The 20,041-nt window shown below is 22.5% G+C and overlaps 6 protein-coding genes across 6 annotated transcripts; 4 read left to right on the plus strand and 2 right to left on the minus strand.

Moving 5' to 3' along the window:
* Positions 1-256: 256 nt before the first annotated feature.
* PBANKA_1322300 (zinc finger protein, putative) lies at positions 257-4,120 on the plus strand (the record flags this gene model as incomplete). The annotated part of the gene is made up of 1 exon (XM_034566815.1): positions 257-4,120. The coding sequence occupies one exon, from the start codon at positions 257-259 to the stop codon at positions 4,118-4,120; it is 3,864 nt and encodes a 1,287-aa protein (XP_034423375.1).
* Positions 4,121-4,674: 554 nt separating this feature from the next.
* On the minus strand, positions 4,675-5,733 carry PBANKA_1322400 (exonuclease V, mitochondrial, putative; the record flags this gene model as incomplete). Its single annotated transcript, XM_034566816.1, has 1 exon — positions 4,675-5,733. One exon carries the CDS (start codon positions 5,731-5,733, stop codon positions 4,675-4,677), a length of 1,059 nt encoding a protein of 352 aa, XP_034423376.1.
* Positions 5,734-7,386: 1,653 nt separating this feature from the next.
* PBANKA_1322500 (DNA-directed RNA polymerase III subunit RPC5, putative) lies at positions 7,387-9,606 on the minus strand (the record flags this gene model as incomplete). The annotated part of the gene is made up of 1 exon (XM_034566817.1): positions 7,387-9,606. The coding sequence occupies one exon, from the start codon at positions 9,604-9,606 to the stop codon at positions 7,387-7,389; it is 2,220 nt and encodes a 739-aa protein (XP_034423377.1).
* Positions 9,607-10,958: 1,352 nt separating this feature from the next.
* Positions 10,959-11,966, plus strand: PBANKA_1322600 (golgi apparatus membrane protein TVP23, putative; the record flags this gene model as incomplete). The annotated part of the gene is made up of 3 exons (XM_034566819.1): positions 10,959-11,182; positions 11,417-11,542; positions 11,627-11,966. 3 exons carry the CDS (start codon positions 10,959-10,961, stop codon positions 11,964-11,966), a joined length of 690 nt encoding a protein of 229 aa, XP_034423378.1.
* A 1,785-nt stretch (positions 11,967-13,751) lies between these two features.
* Positions 13,752-15,788, plus strand: PBANKA_1322700 (ATP-dependent RNA helicase DBP5, putative; the record flags this gene model as incomplete). Its single annotated transcript, XM_034566820.1, has 1 exon — positions 13,752-15,788. One exon carries the CDS (start codon positions 13,752-13,754, stop codon positions 15,786-15,788), a length of 2,037 nt encoding a protein of 678 aa, XP_034423379.1.
* Positions 15,789-16,880: 1,092 nt separating this feature from the next.
* On the plus strand, positions 16,881-19,403 carry PBANKA_1322800 (GTP-binding protein, putative; the record flags this gene model as incomplete). Its single annotated transcript, XM_034566821.1, has 1 exon — positions 16,881-19,403. The coding sequence occupies one exon, from the start codon at positions 16,881-16,883 to the stop codon at positions 19,401-19,403; it is 2,523 nt and encodes an 840-aa protein (XP_034423380.1).
* Between the last annotated feature and the right edge of the window lie 638 nt (positions 19,404-20,041).

Below are 20,041 nucleotides of genomic sequence, written 5' to 3' on the forward strand. Positions count from 1 at the left end.
CACATTAAATCCAGCATATTATTATCTTAAGCCGAAATTAAACTAGATAATTGTCAGATTACTATTAAATAGGTACATATATATGATTTATCCCTATATACAGGGATTTTTCAGTATTTTTTTTTACATATATATATATATATATATATATATATATATATGAGAAAACGTGAATTTGTATATAGGTGTGTTTGCTACTCATTCTAATATCATTATAATTAAAGTACACATACTTAAATAATTAACGTTAGAAAAGATGGAGGACAATATATTAAACAAATGTAATTCGATAAACAGTATAAACAATGCACCATACAGTAATTTTATAGCATCAAAAAAAAGGAACTTCTTGAAGGAGTATAATTATGGCTATGATATTGACCGTAAAAAATTGAAAAAATCATTATACGAGAATTTTGAGTTGTTAAAAAGGAAAACACTAAATGTTAATGATATATGTATTGATCATTTTAAAGATATGGAAAATTATATTGAAGACATTGAAGAATTAAAAAGTATATATAATTATTTTTTTAATAGTAGTAATAGTGTTTTATTTGACAATAATGATTTATTATATGTAAATAAAAAGTTTTGTAGTATTAATTTTCATGATATTTTTGTTAATAAAAATATTTTTTGTGATTATACAAGAGCATGTTTTAACAATTTTCTAAATAACTATGACCATAATGATGCATATAACACTTATAATAATATTCAAATAAATGACAAAGGGGAAACTATTTATAATGGTAGTATGCACGATGAGAATGATGCGCATAGAAAAAACATATTATTTTTTCAAAAAAAAATGGATAAAAATAAAATTACTAGTTTAGGAAAAAGAATATTAAATAACGTATCAAATCAACTATTATACATTGATGACCTATCTATGTACGATGTTTTATTGTTGCTTTCATTTGTTGTTAGATTACAAGATGAACACAAAAAAAATGAAAAAGAACAAAAAGACTTAGAAGGTATTGCAAATATTAATCAGTTAAAAATTAATTTTTATTCATTAAAAGAAATATATATATATTATTACAAAGACAAAACATTTCAATGCCAAACTTGTGGATTGAGATTTACAACGAGCCTGGATAAACTAAATCATATAGAAAATCATTATAAACAAAATTATAATTATATTAGCAATTCGGATAAATTGAACAATAATAAAAGCAAAAAAAAATATATTTATCTTGATAATATTAATTTACCAATTGAATTTTTTGTGTGCAAATATTACTCATATTTTGAAGACCTATATAATAATACAATTACAAAAAATAGTAGTTCATTTAATTTTAATAATCAATTTGGAAGTACTCGAAAAATTATGAATACACAAGCCCCTAATGAAATATATAATTATGAGATGCTAAAAAAAGATGGAGAATTCGAAAAATGTGAAAAAGAAAAAAATATTTTAAATAACAGTTTATTAAATATTAAACATGAAAAATATTCAACAGAAAACGAGCAAATAAATTATGAGGAAATTCAAAATTATAGAGAAGAGTTAAATGCTAGTTTGGATAAATTAAAGAAAAAAAACATTGCACAGTATTTGGCAACTAACATAGAAGTTGATATAAAAAAAAGCAACGAAAATAATCCAAACTTTATTATCGAGAAAAACGGGGTAGAAAATTTGTTTGATTTTTCGTCTCTAAAAAACGAAATAGATAGATTCCTTTTTTTAAAAGAGAATGAAAAAGATAAAAATATAAATGATAAAAGTACTAAATCAAATAATATTGATAATGATATAAAATATTCTGATGAAGCTACTAAGGAAACAAATTTTTTTGATTTTATATATGGTAATCAAAATACATATGATGTTTATTTGTCTAATTATTATACTTTATCTGGAGATAATAATGTTCTTTTAAATTATATAGATGGTGAATCTATGTATAAAAATATTATGAAATGCTTAGAAATAGATGATTTTAAATTGCCATCATGGATACCTCAAAGAAGCATACAAACGTTTTTAATAAAACCAATCGAAGAAATATATCAAAATGAAGATGATATGAAAAATAATATTAATAGCATGTATTCAACTCCCAATATGTGTATCGACAATAACAATGTTAACATTTCTTACATAAATCACAGTAACAATAATAATATCAAGGATAATAATATTTCATTTGCCGAAAAAAATATGAATGAGTTATATATTAATAATTACACTACTAAAGAAGTGGGAATAATGAATGACAAGGTTGGCATTCAAAATAATTTATGGATGATTTTCTCAAAAAGTGATTTTCACATGACCATGAAATTGGCTCCACTTAATATACTCTTATCAACATCACAAAAATATAAAAAAATTTTAGCGTCATCAGATTATGGAAATGATAGTTTTGATAACAATTGTGTGAAAGACGAAGAAAATCATATGCAAATTGCAGACAATATATATACTGAGCAGCATTTGGAAAAAAGTGAACAAATAAAAATTAAGAAAGAAATCAAAGAAGAAAAAAATGAAACTAGCAAAATTAAAGGAGAAATAAAAAAAGAAAAAAAGAAAAAAAGCAAAATTGATGATACACATATAGAAAATAGTTATAAAGAAAAAAATAAAGAAGATTCTAATCTAATAAATTTTATGTCATCGGAAAATTTCAAGGATGAAATTGATGATAATAATGCATTATTTTTTTCTTTTGTGAATATATTTAGCAGAAACAACATTTTACAAATAAATGCATTTAACAATATATTTCTTTATTACTTACGGGATAGCTATTTTACTCTGTTTAATAATTTAACAAATGATATAAACTTTATTGAAATAAAAAATAAGCTTTATAATTATATATATAATAGTTATGCCCAAAAAGCTCCAATATTTGATTTAAACAATTATCACATATCTTACTGTTTTTTATGTAAAGAGAAATTTAATTATAAATATTCCTATGCATATAACGACTATTACTACACAGATGCTATATCAGTAGATTTGGATAATTCATTAAAAAAAGAAAATGAACAAACATATAATTTCAATTTTAACATTAATAATATTAATCAAGATGCTGAAAAAAGCATATGTCACAATCTTAGTTATGATATACTTGATACAAATATTAATGAAATGAGCAAATTTATAAGCATGATAATATTAGGCAATGAAAAATCCAAAGAAAAAAATAGCATAGGAGAGCATTCAGATGAATTCATTTGTGACGATTTGAAAAAATATCATGACATAATGGATTCGAGCCCATGCTTGGAACATATTTTTAATATGACAAAAATTATGCTCGATCAAAATTTTACATTTAATAAAACTGTTATAGAACCATGTGTAAATTACAATTATAATTCAAAAAGTTGCAATAATAATAATCGAAAAAAAAATGTTTTTAACGAATATAATAATTTATATAAAAATTTTTGTATTCCATATGAAACGATGGATATTTTGTATAATTTAAGGAAAGAAAACGAAAGTAACAAAGTAGGCTATATTAATGACCCTATTTATTTCTCATCTCTTTCTGAGAATGTTCCTAGTATTAACATAAATAAAGGAAATAACACCAATTTTGAAAATAATAAATATGATGCACAGAAATTCCTTGATATAAACAGAGAATACAAAAATGAGGATATCGAAAATTTTGCGAAGAATTATGAAAATGTCATGGAAAATATAACTAGTTATTCATTAGAAACTGTTTACAAAGATAGGAAAGAAGGAACAAATGCATTTAATGAAATTATAAAATGTTATATAAATGACAGTAATCATAAAAAAAATCAATACAATCATATTTATTTCCCTTCAAAAAATTATTTACATACCAATTTCACCTATTTTCATAACCAATGCTTTAAAAATTATATAGAGTATTACATATCACCATATTTTTTTTTAAGTAAATTGGATGAGGAAAATCTCAACCGAGTTATTTTACATGCCATCAAAAAATTTTTTAATGTGTATAAATATGTATATAAATTTGAAAGCAGTGAAAAAAAAACAAATGCACATTTTTATGGGTATAGTAACATAAATAAATTAAAACAAGAAAAGCCTGTGCATCGAGAAAAGTTAAAAAAGAAAAAACATTTTTAGTTTAGACGCCAATTAGTTGGAATTAAGCTTGATTTATTTGATGCTCATTGACCAATTTCAGTTTCATAATTTTTAAGTATTTCCCCAAGGCGCTTACTTATTCATTCGCTTTATTTTAACGTATTTTTTATGTAAACTATTTGTGCACATTTTCTGTTGCATATATATATCCATGTTTTTTTGTCCTTTGTAAAAGTTTTTTTAAATAAATGTGATTAAAGACTTTTTAATTTTTTTTTGAGAATAAGCAAAAAAATTGTAATTTTAAAAATATTTTTTTCTCAAATGTATTTTCCCAATAGAAACATGTGGTTAATTATAACGGAGGCAAAATAATAAATAATTTTGATCCTTTTAAAAAAATATTACTAATGTTCACTAAAACATTATTTTAAAAAAACTATTTTTATTACGGTATATTTTCTTTTGATATATATATATATATATATATTTAGTGCATATATAAATGCGCACATAGAGATAATACATTTGTGCAAATGATAAATTATTTTTATGATTTTATAGTTTAATATGATTCAAATTGTAACTTTTGTTTAACTTTCTAATGGGCATCGAACACAATTTTTGACAAAATCACAAAATTTACATTTCCATTTATCAGAATCTTCTACGACATCAGAAGATCGTTTACCATCCCAATAATCTAAAAGAATATTAATTGTATATAATGTTGAATCATAAAAATAAGGGATGTGATTTCTTGAAAATTCAACACCTTGATGCTCATAAACAATTTCCATTTCTTCTTTAATTTTTGGTAATTTTAAAAATAATTTATTAACTTCTTTAGCTAAATTTGTTAAATTCTTATATTTGACTAAATTTGGATCAGTGAATTCAAAATTTGGATCGCATTCATAAATTTCGAATAATTTTTGATAATCAGTTTTTCCACATTTTAAATGCTGCAATAGTAAACAATATGTTTGCACTTGTATGGCTGAAGTTTTTTTTTGTGCTAGACTTGGTTCTTTTTTTTCTTTTCGTGTTTTTGTATCGGATATTATTAAATATTCTCTTTTAGAAACCCTATCATATTCAATTCGAAGTTCATCAATAATCCCTCTAAGTACATAATTTCGAACTATACCAAATACCCATATTTCTCTTACTTTTTTGCATTCATATAATTGCCCTAAAAGTGTAATAGTATTTAACAAACGATAGCCTAATGATTCTTCTCTTGTATTTACTTCAACATCTATAATTATATGATCTTCTTTTTCTAATACTTCATGTCTTTTTATACCTAACTTCATAGCTTCAGTTTCTTTTCTTTTACCTGTTGTTAAAACTAATTCTAATTGTTGCTCACACCATAATTGAGCAGATAAATCAGTTATACTTAATTTATTTTTTTTATTAAATTTTTCATTAGGGGCTTTAGATTCTTTATATAATTTTTCAGTTTCATTAATTTGTTGTTCTTCTATTAAATCTTCTATATCATTTATTAATTCTTCATAATCAGATACATAACTTTCTGTTTCTTTTTTATCTTTTATTTCACAAGTATTTATCCCTTTATTCCTTTTTTCGAATTTGGCACTTTCTTCTTCTTTTTTCCAAATTACATTATATGTAGTCAGCATTTTTATATTCCTATTGATGTAGAGGTGGCAAGGTATATATATCTCGAACAAAAAAATGTATATATATATGTGTGCGTGTGCATTTATAATCTTAAAAAAATAAAAATATAATTTCTTTAATTAAAGCGAATGTGATGCATTTAAAAAATAAGCAAACTGAAATGAAAATTTAACTAAATTGAGGCAGTATATATAAAATGCAAGGGAAAGAGTTTTCCCAGGGTTATCAAAAACAAAGCAAAAAATATATCTGGTAAAAATAATAAATAGCGAATACTATTATGGTAAAAAAAATAAAACAATTTAAAAATTTCTCAAAATATATATAAAAAAAACATTGACAAAAAATGCAAAATTTCGAATGGGGATGCTCATAAATATAATAAACTTAGCTGGATTTAATTCTCCTCCTCGCAATGAGAATACATCATATTCTTAAAATATATATGTTATTTTTTATCAATTTATAAAAAATTTAATACACCCAAACATAATTATACACAAATTGGATATATGTAAATATGCATGTATGCACATGTGTTATATTTATTTCAAATGTAATATTCTTATTACGCCTTTCTGGATATTTTAAAAAGTGAGAAAAAAACACATTAATAAAAATATGCTTACTTTTGTAAAACCATTAAAGAAGCATTTTGTGTATAAAAAAAAGAAATAATTATCAATCAAACTACGAAATCAAATATATGTATACATATACTTAGGAAAATATTTACACGATGCATAGCTAAAATAATTTAACTTTTGCAAAATATAAAGGAAACTCTAATATAGATCTATCCCCCAAAATTCCTTTAGAGAATAGTCTTTACACACACATTATATATAACATAGTATAACATATGTATACTAACGAAACGTATGCATTTATTAATATATAGATTGCGGTTTACAAAAAATAATCATCCACATATTTAGTAGCCCTTTTATTAATGCGTATGATTCTAATGCCGGAATATACATAACAATAAGCCTACTAAAGCAATAAATAAATAAAACTATATAAAAAATAATAATATTTTTTATGATTACTTTGTGTTTATAGGAAAATCACATTTTTGCATATTTTAAGATTATTCAATAGAATATCGAATTTTATTTGTTTTCATTTATATATGTATTTTTAAATATCTGAAAAAAAAGACGGCAATTGTTTTGATGAAAAAACAAAAAAAGCGATATACTATATGTAAAGAGATGCTCACATAGAATGTATAGACGCAAAGTATTTCTACAATAAAAGTTATATATATATATATATATGATTATGATCATTATAGTTTTTTGTAAATTTGTGTATAAAACATCATATTTTGGTCAGCATAAATATTGGAACTATAAAATTCGAACCATGTTAAAAATTGCTAAAAGAAAGTAAGAATTTTGCTATCGATGAATAAAAATATGGTTTAAAAAGCTCTAATACTTAAAAATATTAAAATATAAAATTTTGAAGTTTTATTGTGATATTTTATTATCACCGAATTATTTTGATGAACAAATATCTATCATTCGTTTAAAAATTGAAAAAAAAACAAAAAAAAAATCAATAAAAAAATGAAAAACTCCAAATCCATGCATATATCTTTATTTCATATATAATAATATAATTTAGGTCAAAAATATGTGTGTCTAAATATCAGTACCCCCATCCTTCAATTGATCATTTCCCTTAAATAAATATTTTCCATTTTTATGAACACAAAACTCCTTTAAAATATTTCTAAAATATATATCCGGAATGGTTAGAGGGGATTTTATAATTTTTTCTGTATGCTGAATAATTTCATTTTTGGACAAAACCGAATTATGATTATTTTGATAAATACTAATAACTGCATTTCTACATTTGTTAAATTCACTCTGTTTATCTATACGCAAAAGCCATATATTATTTATATTAATTGCAATATTATTTAAAGCTCGTTCAAAAGTTTGTAGATCAATGTTTGTATTTTTGAGTTCCTTTTTTACTTTATTATATATATCATCAAAAAATAAGCAGCTATTATATAATAAATCTGTAATAGTTTTTTCTATAGTTCTAATATCTAATTTATAATCATTAATAACAATTTTACTATTTTTATGTGTTTGAATAATTTTTGCAACTTTTACCATTTTATTTTTCCATTTTTCATTAAAAAATAAGCATAATTCAGTATTGCTGTCTACAAAATTTTCATCCATTTTATGTTTAAAAAAATATCCAGTATATTTATATTCACACAAAGGAATGAATATTTCGGAAAGTGCACTATTTGGCAAGTTTGTTGCTTTTTCAAAATTTTCCATTATTATAGGCATTGATGAGTTTATCTTTTTATTCAAATTATTACCACTTATACTATTTTTTTGTTCAATACCAAAACTTTGTATCCCTATAGAATCATTCTTTTCCTTTTTATCATTTATATATTTTAACAAAAGTGGCTCAACTTGCTTAAATATTATTACTAGTAATAAATTTCGCACACTAATTTTATAATCTACATAAGAAAAACTTTTTAATTTTTTTTCTGGATCATTTTTGTTTTCCTCATCTTTACATTTTAAAAATTTATATAAATACTTTGATTTAATTACCCATAATCCTAATATATTAACACAATACATTTTTAGTGCATTTATTAGTAGATCTTTATTAACACTTTTTTTAATAATTTTTTCAATTTCATTAAAACTTTGAACATTTTTCATTCTCATTATTTTTAATATTTGTTCATCTAAAGTTAAAGAAAATAAATGTATCATATTTAAATTTGCATATATGTCTTCTGCATTCTTATAATTATTACCACTATTTTTTCCATGAATATCTTTATTTTTATGTTCTTTATTATTGTCATTTTTGCATAACGAATTTTTCCAATTATCATTGGTATATTTACATACTTGATTTATATATAAATATCCATCACTATTAAATTCTATTTCCTCAACATCATTCATATTTTCATCATCTCTTTTCATATTCACACTATCCTCATCAAAATTGTTATTTGACTGTAAAACCATATTTTTATTTACCTTCAAATTTGTAAACAACGATATAATTTCATGAGCTTCACATGAATCTGGTTCAAATATATTTCCAATGCTAACCCAATTTTCATCTACTAAATTATTTATATTATCACTTCTTTCTTTATTATTATTATTATCTTCTGCTTTGGGGGAATTACTTATTTCGTTTTTCACTCCTACTTCATTCCTTATCATTTTTTGTTCTTTCTTCAATTCAGAATCCGTATCAATTTCTCCTTTAGCACCTTCTTCTTCAAGAGTTGAATTTTTGTAATTATGATTCAAATTAAATTTTATATTATCATAGCATGGTTTAAATTGGTAAATATGTTTTAATGGTATCATATATATTTCTTTTTTTTTTTTTATTTCGTTATATTGAAATACGCATATACAATTAGTAATATATTCACACACAACACTAGTGCTTATTAACCTACTTATATTTTTATCAATTTGCTCATCTTTATATGTTGTATTCGATTCATGAATAACATCATCTTTTATATTTTCGTGTAGTTTATATTCAAATATATATGTATCTTCATCTGTACTGAAATTATTTTTTATATTTTTTAATTTATTATAATTTTTACATTTATATATCTTTTGAATATTATTTGTAAAATTATATGGCCTATATTTAGGGCGCAATGGATATTGTATCAGATATGTATTAATATTGTTTATATGGTTTTCATTAACATTATTTAAATATATATCTATCTCTTCTTCTATTTCGTCATCTGAATTCGACGTTTGCGAATCTCTACCCGATTCTGTTGTATATTCATACTTGCTTAATTCCTTTAAATCGTCCTTCATTTTTGGTTTTACAAATTTTATTACCTTTGCTTTGTTACCATGAAAGAAGTACAATTGTGAAACGCTCTCTAATGAATGCAATACGAATAAACTATATCTACTTTATTTTGCTAATTTTGTTTTTTTATTTCTATCATATTTTATTGCCTTTTCTAAGAGCATAGGGAATAATATAATTCCTTAAAAATTGTTTTAATTTGTTATAAAGTTACAACAAAAAATGTGACCATTAATATATATGGTTCTTTATATTTTTATCATACTAAAAAAAGATGGATTTTCCTACTTATATTACATATGTTAACTAACAAAAATTAATTTCGAAAGAGAATAATTTCCCCTTTCTATGAATTACCAAAAAATAGCATTACTCTTGAATTATTAAAAAATTGATAATTTTAAAATGGTTATTAAAAAAGTTATAATAAAATGCATTTTCCAAAAGCGATGAACAGGATATAAAACTCGGAATTATAAAATATGTCACCAATTCACGTTTTTTTTTTTTTTTTAATATTTAAAAAAATTTAATCCGTTTTTCTTTTATTTCGATTTTATAGCTACCATTTTATATTGATGTTATTATTCATTTCTTGTTTTTCCAACATTTTTTTGCACAAAATATATATATAATGAGTAGGATAAAATAAATTATTTTATGCTTTATTTTTCAAATTAATAGCATGTAGAAATGCTTAAAATCGAAACATTACACAACAGGTTATTGTTATTATATATATAAGTATATATGTTATTCTCCCCTCATATAATTAATTATATATACCAACCATTTAATACATTAAAAAAACTAATATATACATATATAATAATTGTGTTGTTTTATTATAGTCATAAATTTGTCTGGTGGTATATAAGGGATTTATTTCCTTATATGTAATATTATTATATGTATGCAACATCTTATATATTAATATTAAAATTTGATTTATATATACTTTTTTTAACACCATAATAATTCAATAAAAAAAAATATAACATATAAAAAAATAATTAATTTATTACTAAAGTGATAAGAAAAAAAATTTATAACTATATATAATATTGAGCATATTATTTCACTTAATACACATTTGGTAAAGGGGGTAAATATATCTCTAAGGGAAATTAAAAAAACAATTTTTAAGGTTGAAGCAGGGAATAAAAAAAAAATAAAATATTAAAAAATACTAAAGATCGTCAAAATATACCTATTTTTGAGTAATACTATAATTTTTTTATTTTTCTTATTTTTTATTAAAACTCGAATATATTGACAAATAAATAAATGTACAGCTTATACCCCATGAGAACATATTTTAAATTGCAGTTTTAGCAAATTACTTTCCCTCAAAATGAATAGAAACAATGTATATGAAAATGAACAAAATGAAAGTACCAGTGTTAATGATCCAGTATCAAGAGATAACAATATGAACATTAATATGTCTTATGATTTTAATGCTAATTCATTAATTAAAAATGACTTAAATGATTATTTTAATACATTTATGCAAAAAACGAAACACCCATATGTGTGTTTAACCCATATTTTTTTTAAACTCCTATCTGTAATATTGTAATAATTTTTATAAAAAATCATATACATACTTCAAAAACGCATATTATATTTGTATACATAAATTGAATTCCCCTTCTTGAAAATATACATTGACATATCTTAATCATACTTGCCTACAAAATTTACATATTTTATTTGAACTTATGGGGAAAACATTATTGTTGGTATTTTTGCTTTGGAAAATGCACACATATATATCCCATTTATTTTATTTTATTTTATAACTTGTAGATATTTCATTGGACCCTTCATATTTCAAAATGAAAAGTCTAAGGAAAATGATTTCATTATAACATTCGCAATAACTCTTTTTTTAGTATCGTTGGATTTTTATTTGGTTAAAAATATTACTGGAAGGTAAGGAAGAAAGGTGACTTAATTTCGTAGATAATTACTATATTATGCATGCATACATAAATATCTGTATATATTTTTTTTAAGGTTTTTAGTAAAAATGATATGGTGGATCGATGCCAACCCTGATTATTCTAACAAAATAGTTTTTCAATCTTCCGAAGAGAACACATTAAGCAATATGGACAAAAATATTTTTTGGTATGCATTATATGCATATTTTTTTATATGGCTTATGCAAACAGTACAAATGTTAATGTCCTTACAATTTCGTTGGTTTTTATTATGTTTTATATGCTTATTTTTATCCTTTTATAATTTATTTAATTTTTGGCAATGTTCAAAAGAACAACGAAAAATGGTTGCAAATGTTATGAGCAACGTTAATTTAAATTATATATATAATAAAATATTTTATAATATGTAAAAAAAATATATGAATTTTATTTGATTAGTTGCCAAATTTAGTGTTACACAACAATGCTTGTGATATTTTTTTGTGTGCATATTATACTATTACATGTTTTTATATTTTAAAAAAATATAATATGTTGTAAGAGTAGAACAAAATTATAATGCTTAAAACTAAAAAATGGCGGTATTTCCTACATAATAAATTCCTTTTAATTAATATAAAAATATTTCTTTAAAATGATTTTAAAAAATATATTTCAAAACAAATATATCCACTACAAAAAACTTATATTTTGCTTAAAATGTTGTACATATGATGTGCAAGGGCTTCTATGCAAATATTATGAGATATAATTCAAGGGCGTATGCAAAAAGTGTAACATCCGTTTCTCTTTTTCACTGAAATTTATTATTATTGCATTTGCAAATGAAAAAAGATATATATATATATATATATATATATATACTACAACATTAAAGAGGCAAAATTCTAAAACAAATAAAAAGGTATAAAAATATTTTTTTAAATTTCATATTATATGGCATTTTCATATGTCCTTCCCAATGATTTATATTAAGTACATATACCATACAAATTTTATTGGAATTTATTATCATTTATCTTTTAAAAAACTTAATAGATTATAAAAAATAATATACAATATTCATACATGTATGGTGAACTAAGTATTATTTATAACCTAATAGCATATTTATCCATATTATGATCATGACACATTTAAAATATTAAAAATGTTATTTCATATGATAAAATATTTATTTTTTGCTTTATATTTTTCGACAATATATTATTCCTTTAAAAATATATTTTTTTAATTTTTCAATGTATAGATTTATAATATACAAAAACTAACTATTGGTATTCAAATGGGAATTTTTTAAAAACATACAGCTAATTTCATATATAGATATTCAATTAAAAAATATAGTATATTTCAAAACACTGAAGTCTATATAAATGTTGGTGTGGAAAAAAAACACCATGCCAAATATTATATATACATATGCATATATGTGGGCCTATATATGTAATATGAATTCCCACTGCAATGTTTTTCTGTTTATTTTTTAATTGGCTTTAAAATATTTTTCAATTGAACATTTCAAGTCTATCATATTATTTTTATTTTTTTACTTTTAAATAGCTATTTGTATATATTAAAAAAATAATGTTAATTACAACATTGGCAGTACAAATTATGAAACTATTGAATTAGAAATTTTATTAACATGCATTTTTTAAATAAAAATTAAAAGATACATTTTTATTACAAGTATAAAATTCATTTATTTTATATATTATTTTTTTATACTTTAAAGTCCGTATTTTCGTGCTAATTTTGAAAACTTGGGTTATAGGGATATAATAAAATTGCAAAAAAACGAACCTGCAAATCAAATATTAATTATTTTCCCGAAGCTATAAAAAATATATATAGCATAATTCATGTTATCATTAAAAAGGAAAAACCAAGACTAATTATTTTGCTTTGGTCAAATTTATATGTACCTATATGTAGCAGCGTTGAGTTATCCTTATACCATATAAACATGTACAAATGGTTATTTGATATATCTATATATACTTATACGTTTTGAATTGTGATAAAAAGATAAGGGCTTCAAATTATAGCTCTTTTTCGTATTTCTTTAATACATAGTGAATATAATTTTATAAAACCGAGCAAAAAAGAACAATTAATTAAAAATAAAATCGCGTAGTATATTTACAAAATAAGTTCATACATTGCTTTTTTTGAAAATAGCCAAATAAAAAATGAGTTTAACAGAAGAAAACCCAAAGGAAATAGTCGACGAAAAAGTAAATGAAAAAATCGATGAAAAAGTAAATGAAAAAATCGACGAAAAAGTAAATGAAAAAAATGACGAAAAAATAAACGATGAAAATGGGAAAGAAGATGAAGATGCAACAGAAAAAAAAGAAGATGAAAACGTTATGGGTATGTTTTTATCTTATTTACAAAAAAATAAAGATGATCCCAAAGTTCTTCAAACTATGTTAAGTATGATGGGTGGAAAGGGTGTAAATATGTTACCAGAAGATATACTAAAATTAACACAAGGTAATAAGAAAAAAGATGAAAATTCAGAAGAAAAAAGTACCCAAAGCTCATCCAAAGTAAATCAAACAAATGAAAGTGAAAATAATGGTACAGGAATATCGGCTGATAATAAAAAGGATAAAGAAAAGGAAAATAATGATAAAAAAAATGGTGACTTAAATGGAGAAAATAAAGATGTCATAAAAAAAAAACACAGCGAATTAGTCGAAGATAATGATGACTATGAAATTGAAAATTGTGAACAAGAGTTACCTCTTGAAGAAGAAGCTATATCATTAATTGAAAACATCAACATAACAAATGATGGAAATAATAAGAGTAATAACGAAGAATCTAGTAAAGAATCTATTAAAAAAACAAATGGAGTATCTATTTCTGCAAATATGGCTAAGTTAGCTGATAAATATATGAGTTTCGGTAAAAATGCGGAAACAACCGGAAAGGAACAAAGTGACTTTAAATTATATCATTCTAAAAATACATGGGAAGAATTAAAAATTGATAATGAACTTATACAAATATTAACTTACTTAAAATTTTTTGGACCATCAAAAATTCAAGCATATGCATTACCAATCATATTAGATAGTAACAAAAATTTAATCGCACAATCACAAAATGGATCTGGTAAAACATTAACTTTTGTAATTGCGATGTTATCAAAAATTAATAGAACTTTGTATTCATTGCAAGCAGTTTGTATATGCCCAACCAGAGAGTTGGCACAACAAAATTATGATGTAGTTGGTAAATTTACAAAATATTTAAATGTTAACACATTTTTAGCTGTTCCACTATGTGAAAAATATAATAAATCTAGTGGGTTCCAAATATATGTTGGTACTCCTGGTAAAACTTTAGATTTTTTAAAAAGAAAATATATTGACACTAATAATATAAAAATATTTGTGTTAGATGAAGCAGATGATTTAATTGACATTAAAAATAATATGTCATCACAAGTTGAAAGTATAAAAAGATTTTTACCAAAAACTTGTCAAATCCTTTTATTTTCTGCTACATATAATGATAATGTAAGGGTTTTTGCTGATAAATTTGCGCCAAGAGCAACAAAAATAAGTGTAAGACAAGAAGATTTGACTCTAAAATGTGTCAAACAATATTATTTAATAACAGAAAATGATGAACAAAAATATTATTATTTATCTGAATTATATTGTTCTATGACTATATCACAATGTGTTATATTTGTTAATTCGAAAAAATCAGCATACAATTTATATCAGTTTATGACAGATAATAACCACAATGTTACACTAATTTGTGCAGATAGTGTAATTAGTAGATTTACAAAAAATAAAGTTGAAAAAACAAATGTAATGGGTATGGATCCTAAAACAAGAGATTCTTTAATGTCTGATTTTAAAAAAGGTATATCAAAAGTTTTAATATGCACAGATCTATTATCTAGGGGTATTGATGTCCCATCTATAAGCTTAGTTATTAATTTTGATTTGCCATATATATATCAAGGTAGAATAACTAATGCATCTGATGCTATAGCAAATCAAAATGTAAACATGGAAACTTATATTCATAGAATAGGAAGAACAGGAAGATTTGGAACAAAGGGTATGGCTATTAATTTTATTAGTAAAATTCAAATACCACATATTCATCAAATTGAAAAATACTACAAGTGTGTAATTTCAGATCTTGAGTATGACTCAGAACTTATGATGACTTCTATAACGAAGTTGAAAAATTAAAAAAAAAATTGTAGGTATTCTACTTTTATTGAGGAATTGTGACGTTTTGCTCATTTCTTTCCAGATCTCGAGCGTGAAAAATGGAAAATTATTATTTCAGTTTGAATAAAATAAACATATTAATTCATTTAATTGTAACAAAATATAATAAATGAGTTTATGTATTTTATATTATAATTTTCCACTTATTTAGCCATTTTGTTTTCCCTGCATAAATTATTATTTTGTGCCCGTTAAAATGTTGACATGTTTAATATAATTCATGTATGGTTAATATAATACAACTAAAGTTGCATATTCTCTAATTGTATTAAATTTTGCGAACTTTTAAATGTTAAAGGTATATTGATGTATCAATATGCTGGTATATATATATTGTGTGTGTATATTAATATATTGTAAAAAAATAAAAATTATTGCATACAATTTTTTAACAAATCTAAGCTTATGTTTGAATAAAATGAAAAATCCTATATTAATTATAAAATAATATTGTATTATGTCAATGAAAATAAAATAAGTTGCATGTTAAATATTTTTTTAATTTAAAATTCTAATAATTTATATTTCCTTCAAATCAAAATGAAAATTCTTCTAGCATATATTATAAATTTTTTTTTCCAATGATAATTCTGTTAATAAATAGTTATACGCTATATATACATTTCCTACAATATGTAGATGATGTGATATTCAAAAAAATAAATATAACAAACAAAATATAAAATTAAAAAATATAAAAAAATGTAAAATATACTTTGCTCATTCTCCAAAAATTAAACATTGATATTGTTGCGTTTGTAATGTTAAATTCCCTAGCTAAGTTCTTTTTCTGAAGCATATTTCATTAGTTAAATTGGATTAGTTTAAATTTTGTAGAAAATTTACACAAATTATTTTCTCCAGTTTTTTGTATTTATAAAATTATTGCATATGAGCATGTTTCCAATCGTTTGTTTCCATATCTATCAATATTTTTTTTCGCGTAAAATTGAATGAATAAATAAATAAATAAATATATGCATGCATATTTGTAATTGCATACATATGTATGAAAACAGGACGTACATACACAATAAGGGAATTGTATAAATGCTGAAAGTACTTTGTAGAAATATATGCCACAACACAAAATTATATCGAATAATAACAAATTCACCTAAAAACGCGTTTAAAGCGTTTTATAACAGACAATATACCAATGATAATAATAATAATAATAATAACTTAAAGATAGAGCATGATCCATTTTATACAAATCCATTAAGAAAGCTTAGTTGTATTGGCTGTGGCCAATTTTTACAAACTATTGATGAAAAAAAAAGTGGGTATATTCCATATAATGTTTATGAAAAATATACAAATGGTCGATTAAAGTTTTATACAAAAGTTAAAGGTGAAGAAGTAGATTGTGTACCTGACGGAATAAAAGTTGATGTTAATAATTTTTTGAACTACCGAGTTAAAACAAAAATTATTTTATGTAAACGTTGTTATAGATTACAACATTATAAACTATCAGATACAAAATGTGATGTCGATGTTAATAGAATTGAAAATATTATAAAATGTCGAACGAATTTACAAGAACAAATTCGATTAAATCATGAAAGAAAAAAAAATAACAAAAATATAAATAAATCAACAGATTATTACAAAAATGAAAAGATAAATCTTGGTAATGATCATATTAAATTTGACCAATTGAAGGAAAAAGATGAAGGACAAAATCAGGAACAACATTTTGAGAAAAATTTAAATAGTGTAAAAAATGACGAATTATTAAAAAGTGAAAATACTGATAATAATCAAATTATTGTAGAACGATTTGAAGAAGAGGAAAACGTTGAAAATCCAAAAGAGTTGTTAGGCAATTATTCGGATATTTATCAAGGGACTAAAAATATCATAAATAATACTAACAAATGTAACATTAAATCCCTTACTTTTATAAAAAAAAAGTTACACCAAAACTCTATTGAGATAAATCAATACTCAGACGAACAAGAAAAATATGATGAAATAAACGAAAATAATTTTGAAAATATAAAAAATGATCAATGTGAAGAGAAGGAATTATGTATAAATGAACAAATAGATTCTCGAATTGATAATAAAAAAAGCGTTTGCCAAAATGAAGATGAAATTAATATTTTAGAAAATAACACATCTGAAGTGAAATATTATGAAGACAGTTCATACAACATTGACAAGAGATTTATTAATATATATGAGAAGAAAGATATTTTAAAAAAACGAAATGAAATAAAAAGACTAGATGCAGAAAAAATGAATATAAGTGGCGCTAAATATATAGAAGCTGATCGAAATAATATAATGAATAATTTGATAAAAAAAATGAAAAAAAAATCTTTAGTACTTTATATAATCGACATAACAAATATTGAAAATACTATACTTCCTGAATTGTATATAGGATGCAAAAATAAAGATATAAATATTATATGGCTAGTTAATAAAATCGATTGCTTACCTAAATCGACAAATCTTGATATTATAAAAATATGGTTTCGTAATATGATACGACAAATAAAAAATACTCATATAAATGATTTAATATTTATATCAGCATTGAAATGCTATAATTATAATATATTAGAAGAAAGAATGAAAAATTATATAGACATAGATAAAGGGATTGATATATATATAGTTGGGTGTGTAAATGTTGGCAAATCTTCTTTTTTAAATTCATTTTTAAAATTTATAAATTATAAACATATAGGAGATATATATAACAAAAGAAAAAAAGGAGGGGTAACGGTTTCAAATATACCATATACAACATTAAATTATAATGTATTCAAATTAAAAAAAGATATTAATATAATTGATACTATTGGAATTCCAACAAAATATCAATATAGTTCTATATTATATAAGGATATCGATTTAAATAGTATAATAATAAATAAAAAAATTCAACCTTTTACTTATAAGCTTAAAGATGATTATTCTATTATTTTAGGAAGTTTATGCTATATTAATTTAATTTATGGGAATTTTGCATTACTAACTTTTTATATATCAAATAAAGTCACAATACATATGTGTAGAAGTGAAAAAATTGAAAATTTTTTAGAAAAAAAAAAATGTTCTTTTTTATATCCTCCCCATGTTTATTCAGATTTTGATCTACTAAAACCATTTGTCAAACATACTGTTAAAGTTTTGGGTAAAGATTATGAAAGTATAGATGATATTGTTATATCAGATTTATGCTGGTTTTCAATCACAGGGCGAGGAATAAAAATATTTGAAATATATGCACCAAAAAACATTAAAATTTATAGAAGACCATCAATGATTAATGATGGAATCAAACACACACAAGTCGACGTTTTCAAATATAAATCTTATAGAGGTAGGACACAAAAAATTCTTAAAAAAAAAAAAAAGATTATTGAACAATTGGATAGACAAAATCCAGAGAGAAGACAAGATATGAAAAATCTTACTCTCCAAAAGGAACAAGTACAATTGGAAAGTTTACACAATTTCGATGATACAAACAAAATGAAGGAATCTTCAACCGATACCCATTCAATATTTGCGGACAAAAATGATATGGAAAATATCGTTCATTATTTATAAAAATACATTTTTTTTTTCGTTTTTTTCGTCATTTTCATTTTTTTTTTTTATTTATTACTTTCTATTTTTCATAAATCATTATTCATTTTAAGATGGTTACACATACATTTTATTAAAGCATTTAAAAAGAGGGGAAATATATTTGTACATATATATATTTATAGAACACTTTTATTCGTTTTCATATTTTTGAAAAATTATAATATATTTTTCAATTATTTAGTACAATTGTAATATACGCTGTGCCACGCATATTAAAAATATGTTTCATTCAAACAAATATTTTACAAAAAAAATTACAACAATTATATAGTTTAGTAAATTTCTATTAATTATTATTTTATGTGATCATTTAAAAAAAATAAAATATGTAAAAAATAAATGCCTATGTATGCACAATATACTATATATTATTTATATTGCAAATAATTTTGCAAAAAAAAATGAAGCATATGGGAGAATACATATACATAATATATATATATTTGGTGGATTTCTTTCAATTTTCTATTTAAATGTATATTTTCATGCATTTTTAAAGTGACCAGAACAAAATTAAAATAAAAGAAAATTTCTAATTTTTTTTATATATTTCAAAAAAATATTACACTCATGTGTTATTTTAAAAATACAAAAAT

The sequence above is a fragment of the Plasmodium berghei genome (genome assembly GCF_900002375.2).
Source record: "Plasmodium berghei ANKA genome assembly, chromosome: 13".
Lineage (NCBI taxonomy): Eukaryota > Apicomplexa > Aconoidasida > Haemosporida > Plasmodiidae > Plasmodium > Plasmodium berghei.